The sequence below is a fragment of the Protobothrops mucrosquamatus genome, unplaced genomic scaffold (assembly GCF_001527695.2).
Source record: "Protobothrops mucrosquamatus isolate PMUCROS unplaced genomic scaffold, P.Mucros_1.0 scaffold92, whole genome shotgun sequence".
NCBI lineage: Eukaryota > Metazoa > Chordata > Lepidosauria > Squamata > Viperidae > Protobothrops > Protobothrops mucrosquamatus.
The window spans coordinates 674,171-699,800 of NW_015386467.1; the positions used below are offsets into that span (position 1 = coordinate 674,171).

The 25,630-nt window shown below is 35.7% G+C and overlaps 1 protein-coding gene across 1 annotated transcript in view; it reads right to left on the bottom strand.

The window, feature by feature from the left end:
• LOC107284452 (B-cell lymphoma/leukemia 11A) overlaps positions 1-25,187 on the bottom strand; it is a 78,147-nt gene extending 52,960 nt beyond the window's left edge. Inside the window, exons 1-2 of the mRNA XM_015812512.1 lie at positions 24,999-25,187; positions 18,378-18,707 (exon numbers count right to left, since the gene is read on the bottom strand). Of these exons, the coding sequence (XP_015667998.1) occupies positions 18,378-18,707; positions 24,999-25,053 (385 nt within the window). The 5' untranslated portion in view covers positions 25,054-25,187. The remainder of the gene's footprint in view (positions 1-18,377; positions 18,708-24,998) is intronic.
• Positions 25,188-25,630: the final 443 nt, after the last annotated feature.

Sequence of the window (25,630 nt, forward strand, 5' to 3'; positions counted from 1 at the left end):
GCTTTTTTCCACATTTGCTGTTATTTTAATAACTTTTAATGATGTAGTGTGTTATTCTTGGGAAGGTCTAAGGGAGGAAGACAGGGGAAAAAATCCCTGCCACCAACCTCTACAAAAAATTATTCATAAAGATTTTACCAGAATGCCTAAATACCCCAGGCAAATCTTGACATGACACCATTTACACATGTATTGTTATGAATGTTTAATTTTCAAAATTAAATAACAAACATCAATAAAATGTTTTACTCCCTGCCAATGTGAATGTGTGATACAGCCAACTCGCTCATGTTAACCCTGATTAAAATAAAACTAAAGACATTTTGAATGCTCACCTTGAGCTTTTCATACTGAAAGGTAAATATTTCAAGGATATTTTTCTCAGCCACGTTAGCTACCATTGAAAATAGTATGAAATGCTAATCCGTAAGTTCATTCCTTGACCATCACGAGAAATTTAAAAGGAGCTTCCATGAACAAATTAGTTTTCATACAGGAATCTTTTTATCTCTATTATACAAATAAGCATGTTTCTTTGCTAACTTGTTACGCCATCCAATTATATGCAAAACAAGGTAGAATTTTTTTATTATAATTTTTTGGTCCCTGCTATCAGTCACAGAAGCCTCAAGATCAGAACAAATGCATCCCTTTGAAGCTCCTCAAATGTTGAAGTTAAAAAGAACCACACATCCTATATAGTCTATTTATCAAAACTCAATGTTTTCCTTATTTCCCAGTATTACAGAAAACTTACCACTAAATAAACAGTACACATTTTATTTACAAGGCAGTAATTTCTCAGTTAAGAAGGCACTATAATTCTTAACTTCCAAAGCCACTTTTTATTTATACAGGGGGGAAATGAACTGTTTTATGGAGCGTGTTTAGAGCAGAACCAACAGCAACTGTGTTGAGTCAGAAATACAATTTACATTATCATAAACTCACAGCCAAATTGCAAGTATTTCCATGTATTTTGATGCCCCTTTGCCTGGAACCTTTTCCCCTAAACTTCTTTTCAGATTCTTCCCTTAAGATCCTACTCATATTTCATCTTTCCTATACATTCAGGAAATCCGCAACCCCAACTGAAATTAAACCTCTAAATAGTTAAGTGTTGGATATTTTTCACATTATTCACATTACAATTTGCTCAGCACTCTCCCCTCTTAAAATGGAGGCTTAGTTTATATTAATAAAGTTATTGTCTCAATATAATCATTTAGTGAGAAGATAGCTTCAAATTCTTCTTAACAAAGATGTCACATTTGGTCCAAAGTGACCAATTTTAATTTCATTGCCCTGAGTGAGGAAGGGACAGAATTACACAAAACATTTGAAAGGCAGCATATAATTAAATAAATCTAGTGGCCTTCACTGAAATGCCTTGTAAGAATATGAGCCTCAATTGACTATTCATATTCTGGGCAAAATATATGATACAACTGCAGTTATTTTGTAAAAATAAGCTATATTTGGCTTTTAAGAAACATGCAGAATAGTTCATTCTCCAATGTATATGTGTGCCCAGGATATAGAAATGATCAGGGACAAAATCTAAATTTAATTTAATTCAAAGTTAAATTTATTTAAATTTGAGCAATTACATAGAATTAGTGACTTATTTATTGTGTGTTCAACAATTTTCCTCTTCAACTGCATTAAAAATTTCAATTTAGCAAAATTCTGGCAAGGGCTCTATCGAGCTGCATTCAGAGCTTTTAGGAATAGTTTGGGATGTTTGTATTACAGCTTCTATAATTCTACTATAAATAGCATCTTCATGTTGATTGTATGATTGTTATAAACATGTTTTTAAATAACCTTTTTTTCTGCTCTGATATTATACACACACACACACACATCCTCCTCTATATGTATTAGTAGACTGACTTCTATAGTTTATTTATGTTAGAATTCTTATAGTTGACAATGGATATAAGATATATACAGTATATTTAAAATCTGTTATAATCAACAAAATTACCATCTGCTAACTGATCCAAAATGTGTTTACATTTTTTAAAAAAGTAGTTTGACATCCAATTTTTAAAGTATGTCAAATGCTACATATTTTACTCAAGCATTTGTTTTCTTCGTTCAATTGTGTCCAATTCTCAGAGACTGCCTCAACTGCAATTTTCTTGGCAAGGTTTTTCAGAAGGTTGCTATTGCCTCCTTCCAAGGGCTGAGACAAAATGGCTAACTCAAGGTCATCCATCTGGATTTCTACTTAATGCAGGGCCAGAATTAAGTCTCAGCTTTTAGTCTGATATCCTAACCATTACACCAAACTGGCTCTTAAAACATAATTTACAGTTTTGTGTATGAATTGTCAGTAAGCTGTCATTTGATATTTTAGGACAAGGCATATTCACTTACCTATTTTTACCTCAGGAAGATTGAATTTAAATAACAACCAAATTAAACACTTTTGAATCTCTCTTCTTCTTTGTGAAAATATAAAATTACATAATTCATAGAAAAACTGAGTAAGATGTTTTTGTGAAGAAACATCAGAAGTGACAGGAAGCTTCTCTTAAGACCAATTCAATTTCTTACACATCGTGAAGCCCCTAATATACCCAATTAGGAAACAAACTCTCTTTGTTTCTTATAGACCAAATTTATGAGACTAGCCTTTTGAATTAATACAGTAATGCATCAGATATACTAACATCTGCTAAAAAATATTAGTAAATTATGTGCTTTTATTTCATATTAGGTGTATGATCGATTTTATTGTTTTATCTATTATCTATTTTATTGTTTTTGTCTATGTTATTGTAAGCCACCCAGTCACTTATGTGAGATGGGTGGTATATATAAGTCAAACAAACAAATAAATAAATGTCAAGCACTATTTAAGGTATCCTTCTTCTGAGATTTTCAACTAAACATCCTTAATCTACATTCTTTGCATCAAGTGAAAAATAATAAAATTTAAATCTGATAACTTCTGACTACCATACAAATTGAAATGAAGGAAACCCCAACTATAAAGTTTACTTAAAAGTAAACAGACAAAATTTAACATTGTTGGTAACAAAAATGCACTCCATTTAAAATTTCCACAACTTTTTCTTATCATGCCAATTAATTGATGGGAATTTAAATTTGTGATTAAAGCTTCTATTGATTACCCATATTGATTCATCAATTAAAGTTAATCTATATTTTATCTTGTTAATTAAACTTAACAGATGTTAGCAACCCAAAAATGAAATTTCCAGGCCAAAAAGGAAAAAAAAATGGGGAGGAGGACTCTAAAATTTATGTCTTTTAGGAAACCCATATTCCTTGGAAATTTTTTTCAGATGCTTTGTTTAATTAAATGTAATTTGAACTGTTGAATAAAGGATCAAGAATTTAAGCAAGCTTTAAATTGTGTATGTGTGTGTGTGTTTCTCTTTAACTCCAAAGTCAAATTGTCAGCATAACCTTTTCTGTAGTGGTATTAAAAAAAAAACATAAGATCATATAAACAAGTGTTCATTGTTTATAACTGACCAGTTCTCCCTGGGCATCCTTTTGTCATCATCGTCAACACTGAACTATTCCAGGATGAATTCAAAGACTGATGCCTATCTGAAGCAAAATAACATGCTGACAATGACGATCTACAAAAGCACCAGCATATTCCCATCATAATTTTACAGAAAGATTAAAATTTGATTGCTTCTTGATACAGTATGCAATATTTCTATCTTGAGTGAAAATAAAGATGTTTGATCTCTCTCTGACTCTCTACACACACACACACACACACACATTCCAAATTTCAATAACACTGTTTCCTTCAGCCTACAAAAGCACATTTGCTTAAATTAGTACACTGTATTGTAAAACTTCCAACAGGATTGCATCAGATTACCTAGGGGAGATAACAGACACCTCTATGCACAATCTGAAAAGTACAAAATCAACACCTAATTGATACCTCATTTATTTCCACTTTTAAAAAAGTGTATCTAGCTACTGGAAGAAAGGGGAGCTATTCTTTTTCATCCCACTGTTCATGCATTTCATTCAATTTATTTTAATTGTATCTGACAGCTGTTTTGATGCATTATTTTTAAAGGGGGGAATACAACTTGTTCTTTCCCAAGTAAAATACATGTTTAGAGCTTTACTATATACCAACAAAAATGGGGGAATGGAAGAGGTAGTCCTGCTTTTTGTTTGGCTAGGGAGAAAACAGACCACAACGGTAGCAATGATAGTGTTCTCCTTTGTTTCACTGAATCAGATGTAGGACTATTGCCTTTAAAAATTAATGTATGGCAATTCTTAGGTAAAACTCATTTCAACAGGTAACTGGAAGTATTTCTTATCCTATTTTTATGCAAATTTCTACATCAATTCCTTAAACAATTAATGGAGTGTTAGAGAAAAGCCTTAATTCTATAAAAATTAGAAATGTAGATCAATTTCCTTTTATTCTGGAAAATCTAGCATACTGAAAATATTGCTATTGTTTTCATTCTCTCTAGGCTATCTCAGTCTTCTACAATTCCCTAGATAGACTCCATATTAATCTGTTGTATGTAGCTTTATTATTGTATAGTGGTTAAGGGAAAATTAATATTCTTTGGATTGCATCTGACAGAACATGGGCCCATTTGAGCTCAAACCCAGAATCTATTCTGCAGCACTCTAATTGCAAGGACAAATGAAGAGCATATAATCCCCACAGGAATTAGGACTAAACTCCCCACCACATTAATAGACAAATATATACAGGCATGCATATCTCGATGCCTGCCCTCAACAGCCTTACTCAACATCACCTTGGAATGAGGAATGTACAGAAAAGGCTCTACCACAAAGAATTCCTTGAAATTTTTTTAGTGCAGTAGGAGCAAAGAAAACAACCATTTTGTAAACTCCAGCACTGCTCATTATAAGCATGCTAAAATGGTTGGGAGGTTATGACAGAGGATATTCTTAATCAACTGCCAGGCATACAGAAGGAAAGGGTTTATAACTTCAATCCCCCAAACTCCCCTCATCCCACTTGCCAAAATATTTTTTGTCTGATTTACTATACATTCTATCATACATCTGTATCTGGTAAGAGTGTTCAGCCCTTCAGACTAAAGCAAAATGGTGTTTCAGAACATTCAGGAGCCCCAAAATACCCTATTTGCAAGTGCTTAAAGCAGGTACACTTTTCCCAGAATCACACAGCTGCACTCTATAGCTGTTACACTCTAACCAACTTCTATATAAGGCTGGAGGTCTGAAAGGGGAGGCATAAACTATCAACCCAAAAAGCTTCCTCCTAGTCCAAAGAACATCCGGCTCACATACTGCAAGTGTTAAAGAACCACTGTAGAAATCAAAGGACTGTTAATTCTAGCCCTACCTTAGGCATGAAAGATAGCTGGGTGACTATGGACCAGTCACAGTATCTCAGCCCAACCCACTCAGAGGGTTGTTATTGTGGGGAAAATAGGAGGAAGAGGGAGCATTTGATGTCTTGAATTATTTATGAATATAATAAAGGCATACATACACAACGTTATGTGTTAGTGAAAATATAATATGACAAATGCAAATTTAATATGACAAATGAAAAGCTTGAATGCCAATTTAGCCGTTTCTATATGTAGATCCCATCACTCTAGTTCAGGAAAAGGAAACTTTACAGAAAGTAGCTAAAGCTGGTTTTAGTTAGGTTTAGGATTAAATAATTAAATTAGACAATTTTGTTTTGCTTTTTAAAGAATATATTTTATAATCTCCTGTAACTACTATTTTATACCTCACAAAAATTATATCATGTGCAGAAATAGACAAGCACTTCCTTCCATCCGTTATCCAAGAGGGGAAAAACTTAATCTATTTCTTTTTCCATAATAATAGTAATAATAGTAATAATAATGATGATGATGATGATGATGGTGATGTTGGAAGGGACCTTGGAGGTCATCAAGTCCAACCCCCTGCTCAGGCAGGTAACCCTATACCATTTCGGACAAATGGCTATCCAGTTTCTTCTTAAAAACTTCCAGTGTTGGAGCATTCACTGCTTCTGGAGGCAGGTTGTTCCATTGATTAATTGTTCTAACTGTCAGGAAGTTTCTCCTTAGTTCTAGATTACTTCTCTCCTTGATTAGTTTCCATCCGTTGCTTCTTGTCCTGCCCTCAGGCACTTTGGAAAATAGCTTGATTCCCTCTTCTTTGTGGCAGCCCCATTGAGCAGTTGAAATACTCTGCAGTGAAAATTATCTTAATCAATTGCTAAGATGTTATTAAATATAGTTTACTGGAGGACAGATTTATGATGGGGCACGAAAGAATGCACCAGAAATCCTTAGACGAAAGGAAACAAAGAAGTAAATGATACAGAAGTGAAAAAGAGACAAGTAAAAGAGTAGAGGTGTCCTCATTTAAAGCAATCACAATAACCAAGTCCTAATGACTTAGAATCAATTTGCTGAAATTAACTGGATTTGAGTTAGATAACATGCTGACAGCCTGGTACAGGTAATCCTTGACTTACAGACATTTGTTTAATAACAGTTCAGAGTTACGATGGTGCTGAAACAAGTGACTCACATCCAGTCCTCATATTTACAACAACCAGTCACGTGATGAATATTCAAATGTGTGACAACCAACATACTATATATTTACAATGGGTACAGCATCCCAGAGTCACATGACCATTATTTCCAACCTTCCCAGCCATCTTACAACAAACTAAGTTATTAGTGGGAGACAGATTCACTTATTTACTTAACCGCAGTGATTCGCTAAACCACTGCAGCATAACGGTCATAAAATTAGGCACAACTCACTTATCATTTTGCAATGGAAGTTCCGTTTCAAATTATAGTCCAAGTCGAGGACTATCTGTATAGACCTGTACCTAATCCTTAGCCAGTTTACTGCCTTTCAGACACAGAAAACAATATTCCATCATCAGTAATGTGAAGGAAAGAAATTGCCAGTTCACTTTGTTCACAGAAGGTGAGGTTAGTTCATACATTGTATGAATTCATAGTGTGATCATTTTTAGGCTTCCCATGAGGTACAAATCTATCCCTTAAAAATAATTTACAAATCACAGTGGAATGGCTTCACACCCTATTTTGACACCAAATAAATCACATTATATCTTAGCACATGACTTTGTATGCCTTGGCTGGTCCAAAACATGCAGCCTCAGGCAGTCAGATGATGAACCCTCATCTGACTGCCTGAGGCTGCATGTTTTGGACCAACCAAGGCATACAAAGTCATTCAATTATTATTATGGGAACAAAAACAAGAATATTGGTTTATATTTTCTTAACATACATATTTAGACAGCCAATTTGGTGCAGTGGTTAAGGCATCATGCTAGAAACTGGGAGGTTGTGAGTTCTAGTCAAGATTTCTAGTGCTGCCTTAAAGACAAACCCAAGCAAGTGATCTTGGACTAGTCATTTTCTCTCAGTTCTAAGAAGGAGGCAATGGCAAACCACTTCTGAAAAACCTTGCCAAGAAAACTGCAGACACTTGTCCAGGCAATCTCCAAGATTCAGACATAATTGAATGGAAGGAATAAAAAATATATATTTATTTAGGGGGGGGTTTCCATCAGTAAAATACACGACCCTGTGGTTTCAATATGCAAAAGGACAGATATTCCCAATACATCGCTTACAATGTTCATGTATTTCTATATCAACTTATAAAACAGAGATAATCCACATTTACAATAGTGGCGATAATCCACATTTTCTAAACATCTCTAAGTCAAAGACTAATAAATATACTATTCAAATATTAATCACCCCACAATTTATTTTCCAGGTCATATCCTTAAGCATTAGAAATTCACATTTTCTTTTTAAAAAATAATAATAATAAATAAGGTCCCCAAGATGTTGATGTGAGCTTGAAATAGCAAATGATGTGTTTGCTTGGAATTGCAGAATGCATAACTTGGTTATATTGCTATGTTTAATGTGTAACCACAGTCAAATTTCAGAATATACAAATTAGAAATAATAACTGAAGGTTTTTTTTATGAAAAGTAGCTAAGCACAAGATCAATTTAAAATTGGATCAAGTTAGTTGCTGAATAGTTCAACAGTTATTGCCTTTCATCTAAATAGGAAACTGTGGGGGGGGAATAAATTATGCTTTAAAAAATCAACAAAGTAAATAAAAATGGCTGAACTCATGTTCTCTGGTATTATTTATACAATTTATTTCAATGCTACAATAACATGGCCAAAGCCAATCATCCTATATTATGCACAATACAATAAATCAGTAAGATTTCAGACTCTTGTAAAGCATTTTCATACTTCACTTTTTTAAAATTTTAGGTTAAATCCAATTTTTTCAAGAGTACATTCAAGAATATAATTTTCAGTGAGATGCACAAATATTTGAAGATATTTCTATATATAGATCTCAGGAAAGTATTATGTAAGAATATCTGCATTTCTTCTAATGTAATATATGAAATGTAGCATAGTAAAAGTTCCATTAGTGAATAATACAGTCTTGAAGCAATTATTACTGAAAAAACACACACAAAATAAGCATTATGCTTTTTGTTTAAAAACAAAATAGCATTATAATCAGCTTTACAGAGAATGAGTTTTACTATCCCTGCACTGTATATAATTAAATGAGGTCTTGAATTTTATTCAAAGTTTACACATTTTAAGTGAGAAATGCATGTATATTTCATGTAAACTGTCTTCTATTACCACATCACTGTGGTTTTCATTTGTGTTTGAGAAACACACAAAAAGTATTTTGCCTTATTATTGCAGAGCTGAAATCTGTTCAAAAATATTAGGGAGACCTCCAGGAAAGAATGGTTCACTTCCCTGTACTTTTAATCTGAAATATTTTATCTTTTGGCACTTTACTTCTCCCTAAATGTCTGTTAACTCTTTCTCTCTCCCTCTCTTTCTTACACATATTCTACTATTTTAACATTCCTGCTGAGAATGTACAAATCAATCTCCTTATTCTCTAAGCCAGTTCAGCCATAGGACTGGTATTTATTAAATTATTTCCATTTGCAGTATGTTCTTGCTCATTCTTGCTATTCAGTCAAACTCTGTGCATCCAGCGGAACTTCCACTCGTTGGGAGAACCTCAATCAAGCATCACATGCTGCCAGGACAAAAGAAAAAATATATATGGGGGGGGGGGAAATCTTTATATCCCAAATTATATAAAAGTTGGAAGCAAAGTAGTAGGTTAGTTCAAGGAACTCCAGTGTATAAAAGCTCCTTTGGAGGATTAACAATAAAAGAGCTTTCTCTCAACGCTTCTGAATAAAAGATTGATGTATTTGAAGTAAAAACTTACTTTTATATCATATGTTTAGGGAAAACAGAAAAAATGGAACAATCACTAACTGCAGGCAAATTATGACTTGCCATATTCAGAGATCTTTTTCCAAATTAGTAACTTCGGAAAAGAAATGTCATAAAATGCATACTCAGCAAGTTATGCCATGCACATCCAGCTAACTCCAATGGTACAATTTCAGAATACTTTCTGAGTATTATATTGGTAATCTGCCAGGATAATGGCAAAGAGAAAATACATTTGAAAATGTTTCAATATATAAGTTAATAAAACAGAACACTGGGATTGCCTCAGCCAACGTAGCATCATTCTTTGCCTGTCAAAAATAAATTTCTATCCAAGCAAACCTCTGGATTTAATTAAGCTTTCCAAAGTCTTCTAAGAACCATTCAGCAATGAAAGGAAAAGCACTTCTCTAGTTCAATTGTACAATTTTGTGATGTTTCCCTTTGCAATTTGTGTTGGAAAGAATTACTCAGATGTTGTGCATTGACCAAATAAAATAAAATAAACTGGACAATTTACAGTCTTTCCCAATTCTAATTTACAAGCAAAATTCACATGGAGAAGGCAGGAAGGACTCCAGCTCAAATTTTCTGATGTATAACTATTTTAAACTGCAATGTTATATTTTCTTGAGAAAATATGAGAATAAATCCAATTCAACTCCGTGGGACTTTTCAGAATACCCTATTACACAAACTGCAGCAATCTCCAGTCTTCAAATTAAGAAAAACGGGTTTCATCAACTTCAAAAGGCTCATGTCCCATTTGTCCAACCGAACTGCAACTGCAACAGTTAAATTCTAATTTCTAGAGTTTTCAATTGGATATAGTTACAAACTGAAATCTGCAAAGCACAAAATTAAAAGAACAATTGGTCTACTCCACTTATTCCATCTATTGGAGATGTAGGCAAGCAAAGCAACCATCTTATAAATCTTCTACCTGTTTATATTCTAAAATGGAATTAATCATGCTATAAGAAATATAGACCATCATCTGAGTCCCCATAACACAGCTTACAGTTTATATAAGCACACATGTACACGCAGTATCTATATAATGCATTATAAATCACAATGCTTAACAAAATTTAAAATTACATTTCCTTAAAACCACAACAGAATGTATAAAAACAAGTTGAAATCTGCCTAATAAAGAAGCAATTAGCAATACTAAAAGTTACAATATTGCATTCACTAGTAATAACTGAATTATCTACTTTTCAGGTTAACAAAAGCCAAAAGTGCTTGTTATTCCTTTATCATTAAACTGTTGCTAAATCACTGGCAAAAAATACCATATAGCAGGGCTTTTCAACCAGTGGTATGGGTACCAACTGTGGTACATTGGCACCTGGCAGGTGGTACGTGACCATCCTAGAAAAGTGCTAGCAGGGGAGGGGAATGAGCTGAACCAGTGGCAGCACCGCACAAGCCTGAGTGAGAGATGGCTGGAGCTGCAGAGCTGTCAGGGCTCAGAGGAAGCGCCAAGATCAGTGTCGCTTTCCAGCTGATCGGCGCTTCTTCGGGGCTTTCAGGGCTCAGTGGTAGCGCCAGGATCAGCCCCAGGCTCCGGCTGGAGCTTGGAGCTGATCCTGGTGCTTCTGCTGAGCCCTGAAGAAGCACCAATCAGCTGGAAAGCAGCACTGATCCTGGTGCTTCTGCTGAGCTCAGAAGAAGCGCCGATCAGCTGGAATGTTGCAGCATCTCCAGGGTCTTGTGATTTACATTCAGATGCTTGGCAACTGATTCATATTTATGACGGTCACAGTGTCCCAGGATCATGTGAAGTGACCAAAACCTGCTGCAACCACCCAGCAGATGGGGGGAATAAAAACCAAACACCCCCCACCCCACCCCCGCTGCCAATCCTCAACAGAAATGCTCACAACAATGAAAACCTCAGACAGGAGGAAGAGCGCCGCCAGGTGGGCAGGCAGGTGTCTTGCTCGGCTGTGGCTTGGGGGCACTTTTTTCAATGCCATTGTAACTTCGAACAGTCACTAAGTGAACTGTTGTAAGTCGAGGACTACCTGTACTTTATCACTTTTTTCCTTTTTTGGTCATCACGTTTTTGACACCTTGCTAGGTGACTCGTGGTACTCGGATGTTGCCATATCCTAAAAGTGGTACAATGGGTGAAAAGGTTGAAAAGTCCTCCATATAGGACAGACATGCACAATCATGAAGAATGCTTTAATTTCCTATCAATTTTGTTTTATTACAGCAATTGACCTATAAAATTACTGTACTGCTCCAGAGCCTGTAGAAAAGTTAGTCTACGTTGTTACATATGTACATATATGTACATTTTTTTCTCATACACATAGTATGGAAAAAAAGAGAATGTATTTTTTTTAATATGAATTGCCAAAATTTCACATCAATATTTGTTTTGAATTTTCTTACTATAAAGCAAAATGAGAAAGTGAAACCAAAGAGTTAAAGATGTATCATCTGACAGTATGATGCAATAACTTGTTTCTTTTATATCAAAGCAATGAACCCTGAATATTATTTATCCTAGGAAGATAGCCTTTTATTGCAACATATTTGTTTATTGACTAGAAAATGGCTCAATGATTTTCCATATGTAATATATAACAGGACAATAATCATGTTCCTGGTACTGTCTTAACAGAACTCATTTTGTTGTTATGAAGCATTTTTCCCAATGGCATTTATTATGATAAAAAAAATTCTTTCACAGGTCTTTCAAATACTAGTTCATACTACCCATTACTATATACACCCATCATTCAGAATGCAGTTGTTTTATTTTCAAGGATTGTAAGATGTTGCTAAAACTAGCAAGCCTCAAAATAAAGAATGTCCAACTACTTTGAGTAGTCCCTAATTCCAGAAGTACTTTTACCCAAAAGAATTGCAAAGAATCAATTTTTGTTACTCCAATTCTACTGAAATATTAGTTTGATAGCTAAATGAAAAAAGTAATGGAAGGATTATTTTATACAATGAGAGCATTTTATACCATTATAGATCTACCCAGTTTATATAATCTTTTCATGAATCTGAAAAGATACTTTCTCACTTCGAAGACACCCTAAATTGACTATCTTCTAAAAGAATGTACAAAATACAGTGAACCTAACACTAAACTTTTTGTATATATCAGTAGTGAATGTATCATTCCAGGACATTGCACATGAGTTCCAATGATATCCAGAACTCATGCATATGCATAAAAATGTAAGAATCTTGGATCAAACCCAAGATTCATCTATTTCATCATCCTGCTTCCAGCACTGTCACACCAAATGCTACTGGAAAGTGTACTAAAACATAAAAGCTGTAGTTCTCTACTATATATTGCTAGTCAGCAACTAGTAATTCGTGATATAGGGATCAAATGTGCTAAACATGCTCAATTGATTGGTTTCCCTCTTTATATTGAAATGAAAATCAAATTACTTTTGAACTTAAGATTATAAAAAGCAATTCAAACTAGCAATCATTAGAACTCTGCAAATTTGTCTTACAGTACTTTCCTCTGAAAGTGACTGAAGTCAGTTGCTGTCATCACATCTTGTGACAATTTATTGCAGGAGCAATAATAACCTGGGTCCAAAGCATTCCTTAAACTACATGTGCTCCCTGGGCGGTGCTAAATGGGTGACAATGACCTGATGCAGCCATACAGACAAATAGAAGTGCATAAAATCAAATAGCCCTTTAGTGTCAAGTAAACTACATAAATTCATTAAACAACCACAAACTTTCTTTTGCTTGTGCATTACTACTACCAGTCATTACACAGGAAAATATCAATGAGTGACTATTACAACCTTCTTCACATTAGTTAATCACTCCTTTCCTAAATTAAAAATGGTAACGGTCCCATTCATTTTTACATAAGGGACAGATAGCAGAATGTAGGAATAACAGACAATGCAAGCAGAAAAGAGCATCCCTATCTCCCACATTCAAAATGAAACTATTAGGCTGTTTATAAAGTAAACCAAAGAAATCAGTGCAGCCAGTGACTTGATAGGTTTGGGAGATTAGTATTCCATGTTTACAAGAACCAAAGACCTGTGAACTGTTATCTCACTTGTCTAATTGCAAAATGAACATTCTGAGTGCCTGTTTCACCTGTCAATTCACAGAAAAGAAGTAGCGTGGTAACATCTACCACAGTATGAGCAAACCTAATGTACCCTTACATTTCTTCTTCCAAGCCCACTCCATAAATATCTCACAAACCTTGAAGAGATCTGGAGGGCAAATGTGGGAGAACATATGCAAGACAACAAAATATTTTTCCCAGTAGAATCCATTTCCCTAGTGGATGGATTTATCTCACAAATGATCTTGCATGATGTCCTAAGTAAGTAATAGATAACAGTAACTTCCTTTAAAATATCAACTAGCATGAAGCTCTTGAAACCTTCATACAAATACATACCCCTAACCAAAATGAAGTCAAAGTAGCATTATTATATTTGTTCACTTTCATCATCTGGAGACATCCATCACCATCACACCTGCCTCCTTAACTGTCCCATTTTCAATTTTGGGATTACATGTTTCTCAGGACAGAAATAAATCCTTTTAACATTGTTGAGTCTACACAAATTCTAAATAGGAATACCTTCTCCCTTACCTGAAAAAAAATGGGTTACTCATTGAATTAACAATCTACTTGACAAATTAAATNATAAAAACATTTCCATTTTACTAAATGTGCAAGGTGACTTATTCACTAATAAAAAAATCCAATCCCATAGCAAAACCTTTGTGTTTCTTTCTCATTCCTGATTATAGCACCATACCAAAATAAGTATAACTTCAAAAATAAATTTGTATCAATGACAGATTAGCTAAAATTCAGTTGATTCACTTTCTATTTAAATTTGTTAACCTTGAATAATAATACATTTAGCAGTTCTATTGTACTTTCAGGTTTGATTTAAAAATTCCATCATCAATGGTCAATTCCATGAACAGTCTTAAAAGCTATTTACACTAATTTTGTTAGAGAATGAGGCATATTTTAAATGCCTTTAAATATCCACAAGATCCCTGGCTCTTTTTCCACTAAATCAAGACAAAAGGATTTCTTTCCTGACATTTCAATATCTTATGAATAGCTAGCAGTATATACTCCCTCTTTCCCAACTTTATGCCTTCCAATGCTTTAAAAGCATAAGCCCACAAGTATGCTACCTAGGAATTTGGTGCTGTAAATATACTTGCTGATAGCAGAATGAAAATCGCTTTGAACGGAAGAAGGGATTAATGGTGGCAAGTTATTCCAAATAGATACTGTTTTCATTGCATTAGGCTCAATATCTCCATGGCTTCCAATTAAATTTGTCACATGTAACTGCATTTATACTGAGACTAAACATGAATATAAGCTCTTTCTAAAGAACAAAGTAGATGGCTGGAACAAGTTTCTTACAATAAATGGCATAAAGCCCAAGCAATTGCAAACACTTCAAAACTATATTCATCCAACTGTGACACACATCTCTCCCCAAGTTTTAGGCCAGGGGAATGTCAGACTTAGGACAAGAAAACTTCAACTCAAATATCTTCTCAGCAATGAACTAACTCACTTTATGATTTTGACACATCTCTATGCCCTAGCCTCAGTCTTACTTCAATCCCCAAGCAACACAAAATTCAGTTTCTCATGAAAGCAGTACATTAACCACCAATAACACAAACCACAGTTTGCCAGACTTTTGTAGGGTGATAATCTAATATGCTTTTTTATATACTGATCCACTTGTGCCAGGAATACAAAAGAGTCTGAGTTTGGCAAGGCAGCAGCAATGCGTTGAAAAAAAGCTATTATTTCCCTTCTCACAGTTTTGCTCCATCTTAGATTAAGCAACCTACCTAATATCTACAGAGCGGGCCTTTTAGCTCATCCTCCCCCTTAATTCTTGCTTGACAGATGCTGTGTTTAGTCTTTAAAATAGAGATGTTTAATATGTAAATCGTGCATTATGTCACAGAAGGGATGTTCCATATTTGGCGATTTAACATCCCTGCAGTACACAGTAAGATCAGAAAACCCTTCTTGAAAGCTCTGACTAAATGAACATCCTCCTTCATGTTCAGAATGTGAGCAGCACATGACAGTTACAATAGCTTAAGATGCATGCTATAAATAAGGTAACTGTGTTCCAGTTGTGCTTTATCCTCACCCCCATCATATATATATACGTACACTTCCAATCACATGCCCAGGTAATATATCTGCCATTATTTTAATACATATAAATTACTTCTGAATATATCTAAGTGACTGGGAGGAACAAAGAATGTCTTAGATAATTAAAAATTTGGATCAATGGCAATGTTGCTTCTGAACTGTAACTCTAAAAGGAGTTATGCAAGAAACTTGCTATATAATTTGTAACATAGATACTGCTCAAGCTCAGAGAAGGGAAGCTGACCTATACTCTATATGTAGGCATATAATGCCATGCTTGTATAAAAAGCTGTCTAAAATTTAGGAGGTAAAAAGTATTCTTTTAATAACAAGCAATACAAAGATATAAAAGGAATTAAAATGATTTAAAATTGCTGATAACTTGGTAAGGGTGCAGCACTGGCATACTTCTATTGGGACAACAAATTTTAAAATTATGAATGATATGAAAGAAATTTCCACTTTCATATGATAAAGATATTAAGATTATTTGTATCCAAGAAATTCAGTATCAAAATAATACCTGATCCAAATTCAAAATTGTAATAAGCTGCATAATATACAGCAGATTAAAATACTGGATATTTTGAGCTCAACAATCACATTTAGAGCTTTTACTTCATTTTCACCAACAAAATGACTTCATTTACAAGAACATTTGCAAATACAGTAGATAACTTCCACCAGCAAAATTAAAATCTACCAGCAAAATCTACTGACACAAACCATGTCTATATTCTAGAGTCATCTGGCAAAACCTGAATTATAAAATTGCATAAAATACAAAATTGCCAAAGCAAATATTAAAACCAAAGTTAAATTTGATTTGTTCCAATTATATCAAGGCTACTACCCACCTACCAATCATTTTCTCTCTGTGTATAAATACACATATAGCTAACTTAATTATTTCATAGCAAGATAAATATTTATCACTTCCATCAGCTGACAAGTAAAAGCCAGTTTTAGTCCACTTATTCAGCTGCAAGATCCAACAACACTGACAGGACCATGCTGACTGAGGTAGCTTGTGAATTGCCTTGTTACTGAGATCATTTGGGGGAGGGAGGATTAAATACAAGGCAGCATGTGACTTACATACAGTGTGTCTCGTAATACCACAGCATCCCTGAGGCTATTTAAAACAATAGCGCAAGTGATACTTTATGCAAACCATTCTGGCCTTTCCTTACCCTCATCCGATCTATGTCAATTTTGGTAGCACACATGAAAACCAAAAGAAAGCATTTTTGTTTGCCATCTGGATTATGACACCAAACATGATTCTTTATAGTCTAGCAGTATTAACAGACCTCTCCACATCTGCATTAACTTCAAACATCCTTTCACTTCCTTTATAAAAAAAACATACACACATGCAGGCAGTATGCAGCCCACCCGTTTTTTTGTTATTGATGCGTACAACATCCATTATTTAATTTTATATTATTTAAATTACAAGTTGCCACTGTCCAAAAAGTGAATCTGCCTTGGACATTCATATAGGCGACATGCAGCAGCAAAAGCCGTAAAAGAAAATCAAGACATATCTGTCAAAACCACATCAGAGATAACAGACAATGGGGGGGGGGACATTTATCATTTAGCTGAAAAGGTAAGACTACAGAGAGCAACCTCCTTCCCTGTCAAGCCAACCTTTATAAATTTCTAACATGCCCTTAAACTTTTTATATAAGCAAACCTACACGCCTTGGAAACTGCCCTCTCTACTCTGGCCTGGACAGTGAAAATGGCATCTGAAAGTCAAGGTCAGCCATGTCACTTCACCAAGGGACTGCCTTTAATTACAGTCCATGAAATGACAGACAAAATGGAACAGGGGATGTTAACTTCTCTTTCCCATTTATACCACAGTCTGCAGAAAATTATGATTAAAAAGGAAAATAAAAAGGCTACACAACCAATTCCATCAAGCTTCAGGCATAGCAAAAGAACTCTAAACTCTAAAGCAGGCAAGTTGCATTTCCAGGAGGTCTTGGTGCCCTTTAATGACCTATAAGAACTGGGGGAGGATAAGCTACCCAGATTTGGGTTTTGTCTCCATTTTACACATTGGTTCAATCAACTTTGAAATATGAGAGAAAGGATTCTTCTGAGAAGTACAGCTTGTTTTCATATGACTTAAAGGTATTGTAGGTTGTCACTTTCCAGGGTCCTTTCTAGAATAAGAACCGGAATAAGAACTAAGCAAGAGTAACAGGTTTGCACTTCATAAGGAACTTGCTTTTATGATTGTGGTGGGATTGTACCTGTTTCCTACAATAAATATATGAATGCTAAAGTGCACAGAAATATACTAGAAACAGTGACAGAAAACAATAGGCAGTCACTCTACACTCATGAACATTCACTGCAGATAGGGCTATCTATCTGTCCATCATATTTTGTTTCCTAATACCATAAATCTATGTTAAAACTTAACGGTAAAATATGATATAGAATTAAATTTGCTGTGAAGGCATTTTTGTAAGGTAAATATAAAAAGAGGAAACTGTGAAACTTTTTTAAAAGCTGCAGATTGGGGGAAAAGCCTAGTTCTCTTCTACATCCTCTTCTTTGGGTGAGCACAACCCAGTGTCAAAAAATGTATAGAACATGAAAGACATGAAAGAGAGGAGCTAGAAAGTTATTCCATGATATGCCATGAGTTTTATGCTTCTATAGATAACTGGAGGTGTGCATACCTACTATAAATAATGAAAATTTAATTCATGAATTGATAAAATGAAATGTCAGAAAACATTTTTTACAAAACAACAAAATTTCAATGGGCAGCCTGTAAGCATGTCATTCCTACCTCCCCTCCCTCCCCCATCACTTTGATTTACCTGCTATATGTTCCTGTTTAGGGCAAATTCCTCTAGATGACGTTGACAAACAATCGTCATCCTCAGGTGTGACCTGGATGCCAACCTCCACAGGATTGGAAATTTTTCGCAGCTCGCTTGGCGAGGGCGAAGGGGGCTTATCCACAGCCTTTTCTAGGCAAAGAGTGCCATTGCATTGTTTCCGTTTGTGCTCAATAAAAATAAGAATATCCCCCAAAGGGAAGTTCATCTGACACTGGCCACAGGTAAGGAGGTCGTGGTCGCCTTCTGGAGCTCCCAAAGTACCATGATCTGGTTCATCATCTGTAAGAATGGCTTCAATAGGTTCGGCTGCAAAAAAGGAAACAAAGGAAATGAGGAATTCAAATACAAATCAAGAGGGAGGGAAAGTATATTTGTAGAATACAGGCCAAACTTTCAAAAAATAAAATAAAATCCCAAACATTGAGTAGCAGTACTGACACATTTCTAATCTAGTAATATCCTGGGGTGCCTGAACAAAAAAAAGGGGGGAGGGAAGGGGAGCATCCACAGAAGTACCAACATGAAAAAGCCTTTCTTAAAACAAAATGCATTACACATCCCTATGTTAAAATTATATTATAGTATTAATGTTAATAGGAAAAAAATAGGTCACTCCTGTCCCAAACCTAAAGAGCTTCTTCTTTATAGCATGCTGTCATGCTCTAAGAAAACAAATTTATCAGTGATGCCAAGCAATTGTATTTGAATTCCTACCTTTATTCACCTCCTCCAAAAGTAAACCTCAGAACTATCTATTTGTAAACCCATCGATTTCTTTTTTTCCACAAAATAATATTTGTTTTATTTTCTCCCTGTTAGTGTCGTATGTTGGAATAAATATGCTACTTTAGGGTACACTTATGCAAACAAGTGTTTGGACAGGCATACAAAAATGTAAGTAAGTATAATCACACAATTACAAAAAATATTGCTTGTGTCCATTCGCCAGTTGGCATCCATTACCTGAACATCCCGTGGTTTTTAAGTATGTTCCTATGTTCTGTGTCATACATATGCAGATGCACACAGAATTTCCTAGAAGTCTTCTCTAAAATGTTCAGGCAAACAGAAAAACAAGATAAATCTGCAATATTTTATTTATCAAGAATTGTTTAAAAAAACAATAACCAAACATTTCATTTACAAAACAAATACATATCTTCAAACTACTGAAAATTTCCAGTTGCAATTAACATCTAGGAAAATAAACTAAATTAGTCCTTTTTCCCATTTAGGAGAAATGTGTTTCATTTATTCAGAATGTATTAGTAATGAGGGCTTTCATAAGGTATAAATATTAGTATAAAGATGACTAAATTCCAGCATTCAGCACCCAAGTCCTTTCTTTACAGCACCTTTCTTAACGTTGTCTAAGTTGATTAATTTGCTGAACAAGCTCAAGAAAGCTCCACTAAAATTCTGTTTATATAGCAGTATACCAATAGGTATTTTAACAAGGTAGATAAAGCAATTAGCTTTTTATCCCACTATTATTTTCTATTAAGGTATTTTTTGAAGAAAGTGTTCATGATTTCAGTCTTCCACAGAGATTGAAAGAGAGGGAGAAGAAAAATTCAGCTTGGGATGTAATTTCACCGTACAGTACTTTCACCTATAAACAAACATGAAATAGCATTCTTGCAAAATATCAAAAGCTACCAGTTAAGAAGTGAAAGGACACAATACCTCAATAGTTAATCAGCTTGACCTTCTTTAGTATATGGCCAATTTCACATTTAATGAATTTAAAGCCACAGAGAATCAAAAAATAGATTTTAATTTGACTGACTCATATTGGAATAGATTTAGTATTTTTTTAAGTATACTCAGATTAAATTTGTTTCTGAACTATCCATACTGGTTAAGAGATCTCAAGAAATTCCCATATGTGCAAGGGAATATAATTTTAGGATGTCATAGCTCCTTCTAAACAACAATTCTGCAAATCTCTCCTTTCACATTTTCTGTCTCCAAGTTTACTCCTAAATATACAGTAATAATGATTATAAAAACATAACATTATTTTTACATTAAAATATCTTCAGGCCATAGGGTTCCACTTAAGCTCTCTTGACCAAAAATAATGCAGTAATACCAGTTAGTGATTAATAGTCAAGGGGGAAATTGGGACTATGAGTGATTTTACAGTTATCTACTTTCCTCTACTAGTTCGCTCTAGCAAAATGGCAGGCAACAAATACAAGAACAAATTGTCTCAGCACACTCTATCTTGAAAGTATTGAAATATTTTTCCATGAGAGCTTCAAAAGCCCAATCCTAGAAGAAAAGCATTTTCTATAAAACAGGAAGTTCTAAGGAGTAATTAGTCAAACTATAAGACTAGGGCCTAAAACAATTGTGAAATCAGTAAGTCGGTTTAGCAAGAAAACACAAAACATTTTTTACTAAGTAGCTAAAATTTATACTAAATAACGGTTGGGGGAAATGATTTCTTATAAAGTTGACTATAAATTGCCCTGCGTTTTCACTAAAAAAGAATCAAGTAAAACTCAAAAGTATTGCTGATTGCACCTTAGCAATTCATCCAATTAATTTTATAAGATACAAGGTTCTTAAGAATAAGATATTAAAATGTGCAGATATAAAACCCATATCCTCCAAATGTTTATGCATTTAATAGAAATGATTGCTAATCAAGAATAATGATAGAACAATAAATGAGCAAGAGCTAGTACACTGAATTTGTTCAAAAACGGTTTCCTAAAATACAGAATGCAGGGCAAAAGTGTACTGCTATTATTAAAAGTATGTCTGCAATTCAAAGACTAATGTATTATCATCCTTGCTGTTGATTATTTGCATGATATGCTGTGTTTCTAATTTATTGGCCACCACTGTTTTGTATTTCATCTGTCTGTTATTTCTGTTTAAATTAATCTATCATTAATGAAAAAGGGGGATTGTATTTTCTCGTTTAAAGGCCAACCTAAAAGGAAGGTGGAGTTTTTAATTAAAAACACTAGTGCCACAGATTTTTACTTCTTTACAAAGAATAGGAGGAAGAAGAAAGTGTACAGAAGCAGAAATGCCAAGGGAGACATTTTCCAGATTATAGTAGAAAACATGTCTTTCATTTTTGAAATATGAATTAAGATGGAACAAGCAATCAAACTTGAGTCAAAATAATGCAGGGCAATTAAACATATATTTCTCCCTTCCTACCCGGCAAAATAGTTAAAACTGAAACAACAGCTCAGTTTCAACTTTGCATTCAAGTGGATTAGTTTAACAGAAGCTGAGGGAGAGTAAAGAATGGTATTCAAAAACAGAAAGAGGAAAGAAAGGAAAAAAGAAAATGTAATAGCATTTAGGTGAACGAACATCTGGATAGATGTAAACTTGGGAAGGAGCAGAAAACACAACTGGAGGGGGGGAATATAGGTTAGCTTCAGAAACCTCATCTAGTAACACTTGCAAGGGAGCCAAAATATTTGCTTGCCTCTTCAGCCAGCTGTTCTCTTAGAGATCTACATTAAAAACAAAATAAACCAATTGATTTTCAAAAGCAAAAATAAGCTTTCTAATAGGACTGAGACTGAATGAATAACAGCCCTCACCAAGCCACCCAAACAAAAGCAGATGCTCTGCAAGTTAAGCCAAAGCACCCAAAAGTCTTTGGAAAGAAATTTAATACCCTTGAATTTTTGCAGTTTTTTCTTTATCAAAAAAATTAGGTGCCATCTAGGAAACACTATTTCTAAATGCTAAGAGGGGATGCCTTTCTCAGTTTGTTTTGTGTTGCTGTATGAATAATCAAATACTATGTAGTAGTGCACTTGATCATTTAATAATTATTTTAATGCTGTCTTTCTGAACAGGAGAACTATTCCTTGGGGGGGGGGGAAATAATGACAAGATGAAAAGCACTAACTGTAATATTCTATATGGGAGGGAATCTGGTAAAAGAATAATTTGAATGTTACAGTCCTTTCCCAAAACTTCACACAGCAAACAAAATTAAAAGCAAAAAAGGAGGAGCTGAATTATAGAGGAACAGTGGAAGATAAAGAAGGGAGAATATCTGAACACATACAAGCAGCATATACATAAATACACAGAAATCTCACCCCACCTTCCTATGCCAAATGAAAAATATAGAAAATTAAAAGATGTGTGAGCAAAAGGATCAGGTTCAAGTTCACTAAGCTTTCTTGATCTCACTCTGCCTCCTAGTGGCTAAAATTCACATTTAAATTAAAAAATTATACGGAAAGGGGGGGAATTGTTTTAACCCAACTCACATAAATTGCCCTCTCTGCTATAATCTCATTATGCCCCATTCTCTCATTTTGTTCCCCAAGACAAGGTGAAGAAGACATGAAAAAATAAACTTCTATAAGAATTCTACTGATCCCTTGATACACACCACAAATCTCTATTTAAACAAAAACTTATACTTCTCTGTATATTTATTTGGGGGGCTAATTTTCAAGTATTCTGCCGGTGAATGTGGAGCAGAGACTGGAATATAGTTACAAATCTTGCTTTTACAATTGGAAAAGGGGCATCTTTTCCTCCAAACAGCCACTTCACCTTCCCCCACCCCCTACCTCTCATTTCAGATAAGAGTCAAATTAGGTTATCAGTTTGGCTGAAGGAAGGGAGGGAGAAAGAATCTTGCAACGTGTTTGGAAGGTGATAGCATGTTCAAAAGTGTGTCAGTTATGTTGCAATAAACTACGGTTTTGCATTTCAAATAACAAAATAATTGCAGGAATGGGCAGAAAAGCAACGCGCAAGTTATTTATTTGAAAAAACAACTATAATCCATGAAAATGAAGGGGCAGCGATATTTCATTAGTTGGCTATTTTAATTAAGCATTCGTGTTGCTAAACGGATGTTATTTTGCACTGCACTGCAAGCAGCGATTATTGGCAGGACCACTGACGGCTAAAATGCAAAGTTTTGCAAAAACCAAAAGCATATGAATCTTGAAAATTAAAGGGGAAATGGTAACAAAACAGCCCAAGGAAGACCATTTATTTCTCTTTTGCAAATATAACTTATACATTTAATGTTTTTCTTCTTTCCTCCCCCCCCTCCTCGACTTTGCCCGCCCGCCTTCAACCATCTCAAGTCCAGACCAGACTTCCCTTTTGTGTTTGCAAGCAAGCACCGCTTTGCTCGAGCTTTTGTACACCGCATGCCTGGAAGGCTGAAAGACGAAACCGAGCCATTGCAAAAAAAATCCGTTTTGTTTAAATAAAAAGGAAATACAATCTTTACATCAAAATGCAATTACTGAGGTGGAAGTTCTACTTGTTTAGGGGAGACTGGTGCTCCCTTTCTTGTGATCAGAGTTGCCATAACTGCACCTAAGCCTGTATTTATTTTTATAACATCTACAAAATCTTGCATATGTGCATGTATATGCGTTGTACGAATTTCTTCTCCTTCCAATACGCTTGTTCTCCTAGCCTGTTTTGCTGGCAGAGACTCGCACACGCGGCGCTTGTAAACAGTCAGACACGAGATTTTTCCCAATCAAAATCCACTTCCACTTTTTTTTTTTTTGAAAATCTTCCAAAAAATAGTACGAGAGAAAGGAGGGGAATTCCACACGCATGCATATCCACACAATCCGACCCTTCTTACATTTTTAGGTGTACGCAAGCTAACCCAAGTTTCTGCAAAGCAAGAGTTTGGGGGCTTAACGACGGAAAGAGAAAAGGAGGGGGTAAAATGAGGTTGGTAAGAGTAGGCAGTTGATGGGGGAGGGGAGAAAAGCTAATCGCGGCTGTGGAATAAGAGAAAAGCAGCCGATCTCCGGCCAAAACAGACAACGCGTCTGCCCCCTTCCTTGCCCTTTCCCGGTGCGGAGTTGGAGAGGAGAGAGAAAGAAAGAAAAAGGAGCGGGACGTGCAGAAAAGGGTAGGCGATCTCTCACCGCCACCACCCCTATCTTGATGGTGGAGACAAAAGAAATGGTCCCCCCTTCACCCCTATCTAAAAAAAGGGAGATTTGCAAGGAATGAGCAAAGCGGATTTGAAAAAAGGGAGAGTCGCCACACGACAAGGCGCCCGGAGAGCACCTAATCTATTCGCGTGAAAATAAAGAAAGTGCCCTGATTCAGCCACACACACACATACACACACATGTACCGCTTTCTTCCGTACTTTCATCCCCTCCTTTAAGCCGCCTGCCTCTTCTCTGCTAAAAAAAAAAAAAAATGTGTGTCTTTGCGTGCTTTCTTAAGTTGCAATTCATTTGTAAGCTGCAGGCGCGCGCACCCAGACACGCTCTCTTCCGGCAAAATATCTATAGAAGAATCAATGGGGGGGAGGAGAGACAAATGGAACTTTGAGCGAGCGAGCGAGCGGCCGTAAGCAACGAAGAACAGAAGGACCTTCTCTGAAAAGTACTGAAGGTGCTAGCGATGCAAAAAAAGAGGGAGGGGCAAGGGGCCTGAGTTTTAAGGTGAGTTGCGTTTTTGTCTTCCAATGCATTAAAAAGACGCATGCACAAAGATTAAAAATGTGCAAAATATAAAAAAAAAATAGTTGAATTATTACTGTTAGTTCGCAAGCGAGAGTGCTCAAAGGTAAAAGGCAGAGCGGCAAGGTGGTTTACTTACGCGAAAATTCCCGTTTGCTTAAGTGCTGGGGTTTCCCTTGCTTGCGGCGAGACATTGTGGTGTTGGTTGCTCGGGCGGGCGCGCACGGAGCTCTCTCGCTCGGATCACATCGGGAAGCGCCGGGTGAGCAAGGAAGGAGACTCCAGAGAAAATACCTTCATCAATGTCTTTTGACATCCAAAATAAATTAGAAATAATACAAAGATGGCGCGGGGAAGATGAATTGTGGGATAGCAGTCATGGCTTTTTCTTTTTCTTTTTTTCCTTTCTGTGCAAGAGAGGGAGAAACAGACAGGGGGGAAAAAGAAGAGAGAGAGAGAGAGAGATGAAAAAAATGGCAAAAGCCCCCCTGAGCTGCAAGTTCAAGTGCGGACGTGACGTCCCTACGAACTTGAACGTCAAGCGGCTGGATGGACAGAGACATACAAAACATGGGCAGGGCGAAACTGGAAGAAAGGGGAGGAGGGAAGCTGTGCGCCACGCCAATGGACAGTCATCGGGGGCTGGACATGATCAAGCAAAAGAGTGAGGGGGGGAGCCGTAGCAGGGCAAGCCAATGGCCAGTGGTGGGGGGGAGAAGAGGGGGTTACCCTCCTAGGCACCAGGCACACACTGCTGCTCCTCCGGAGGGA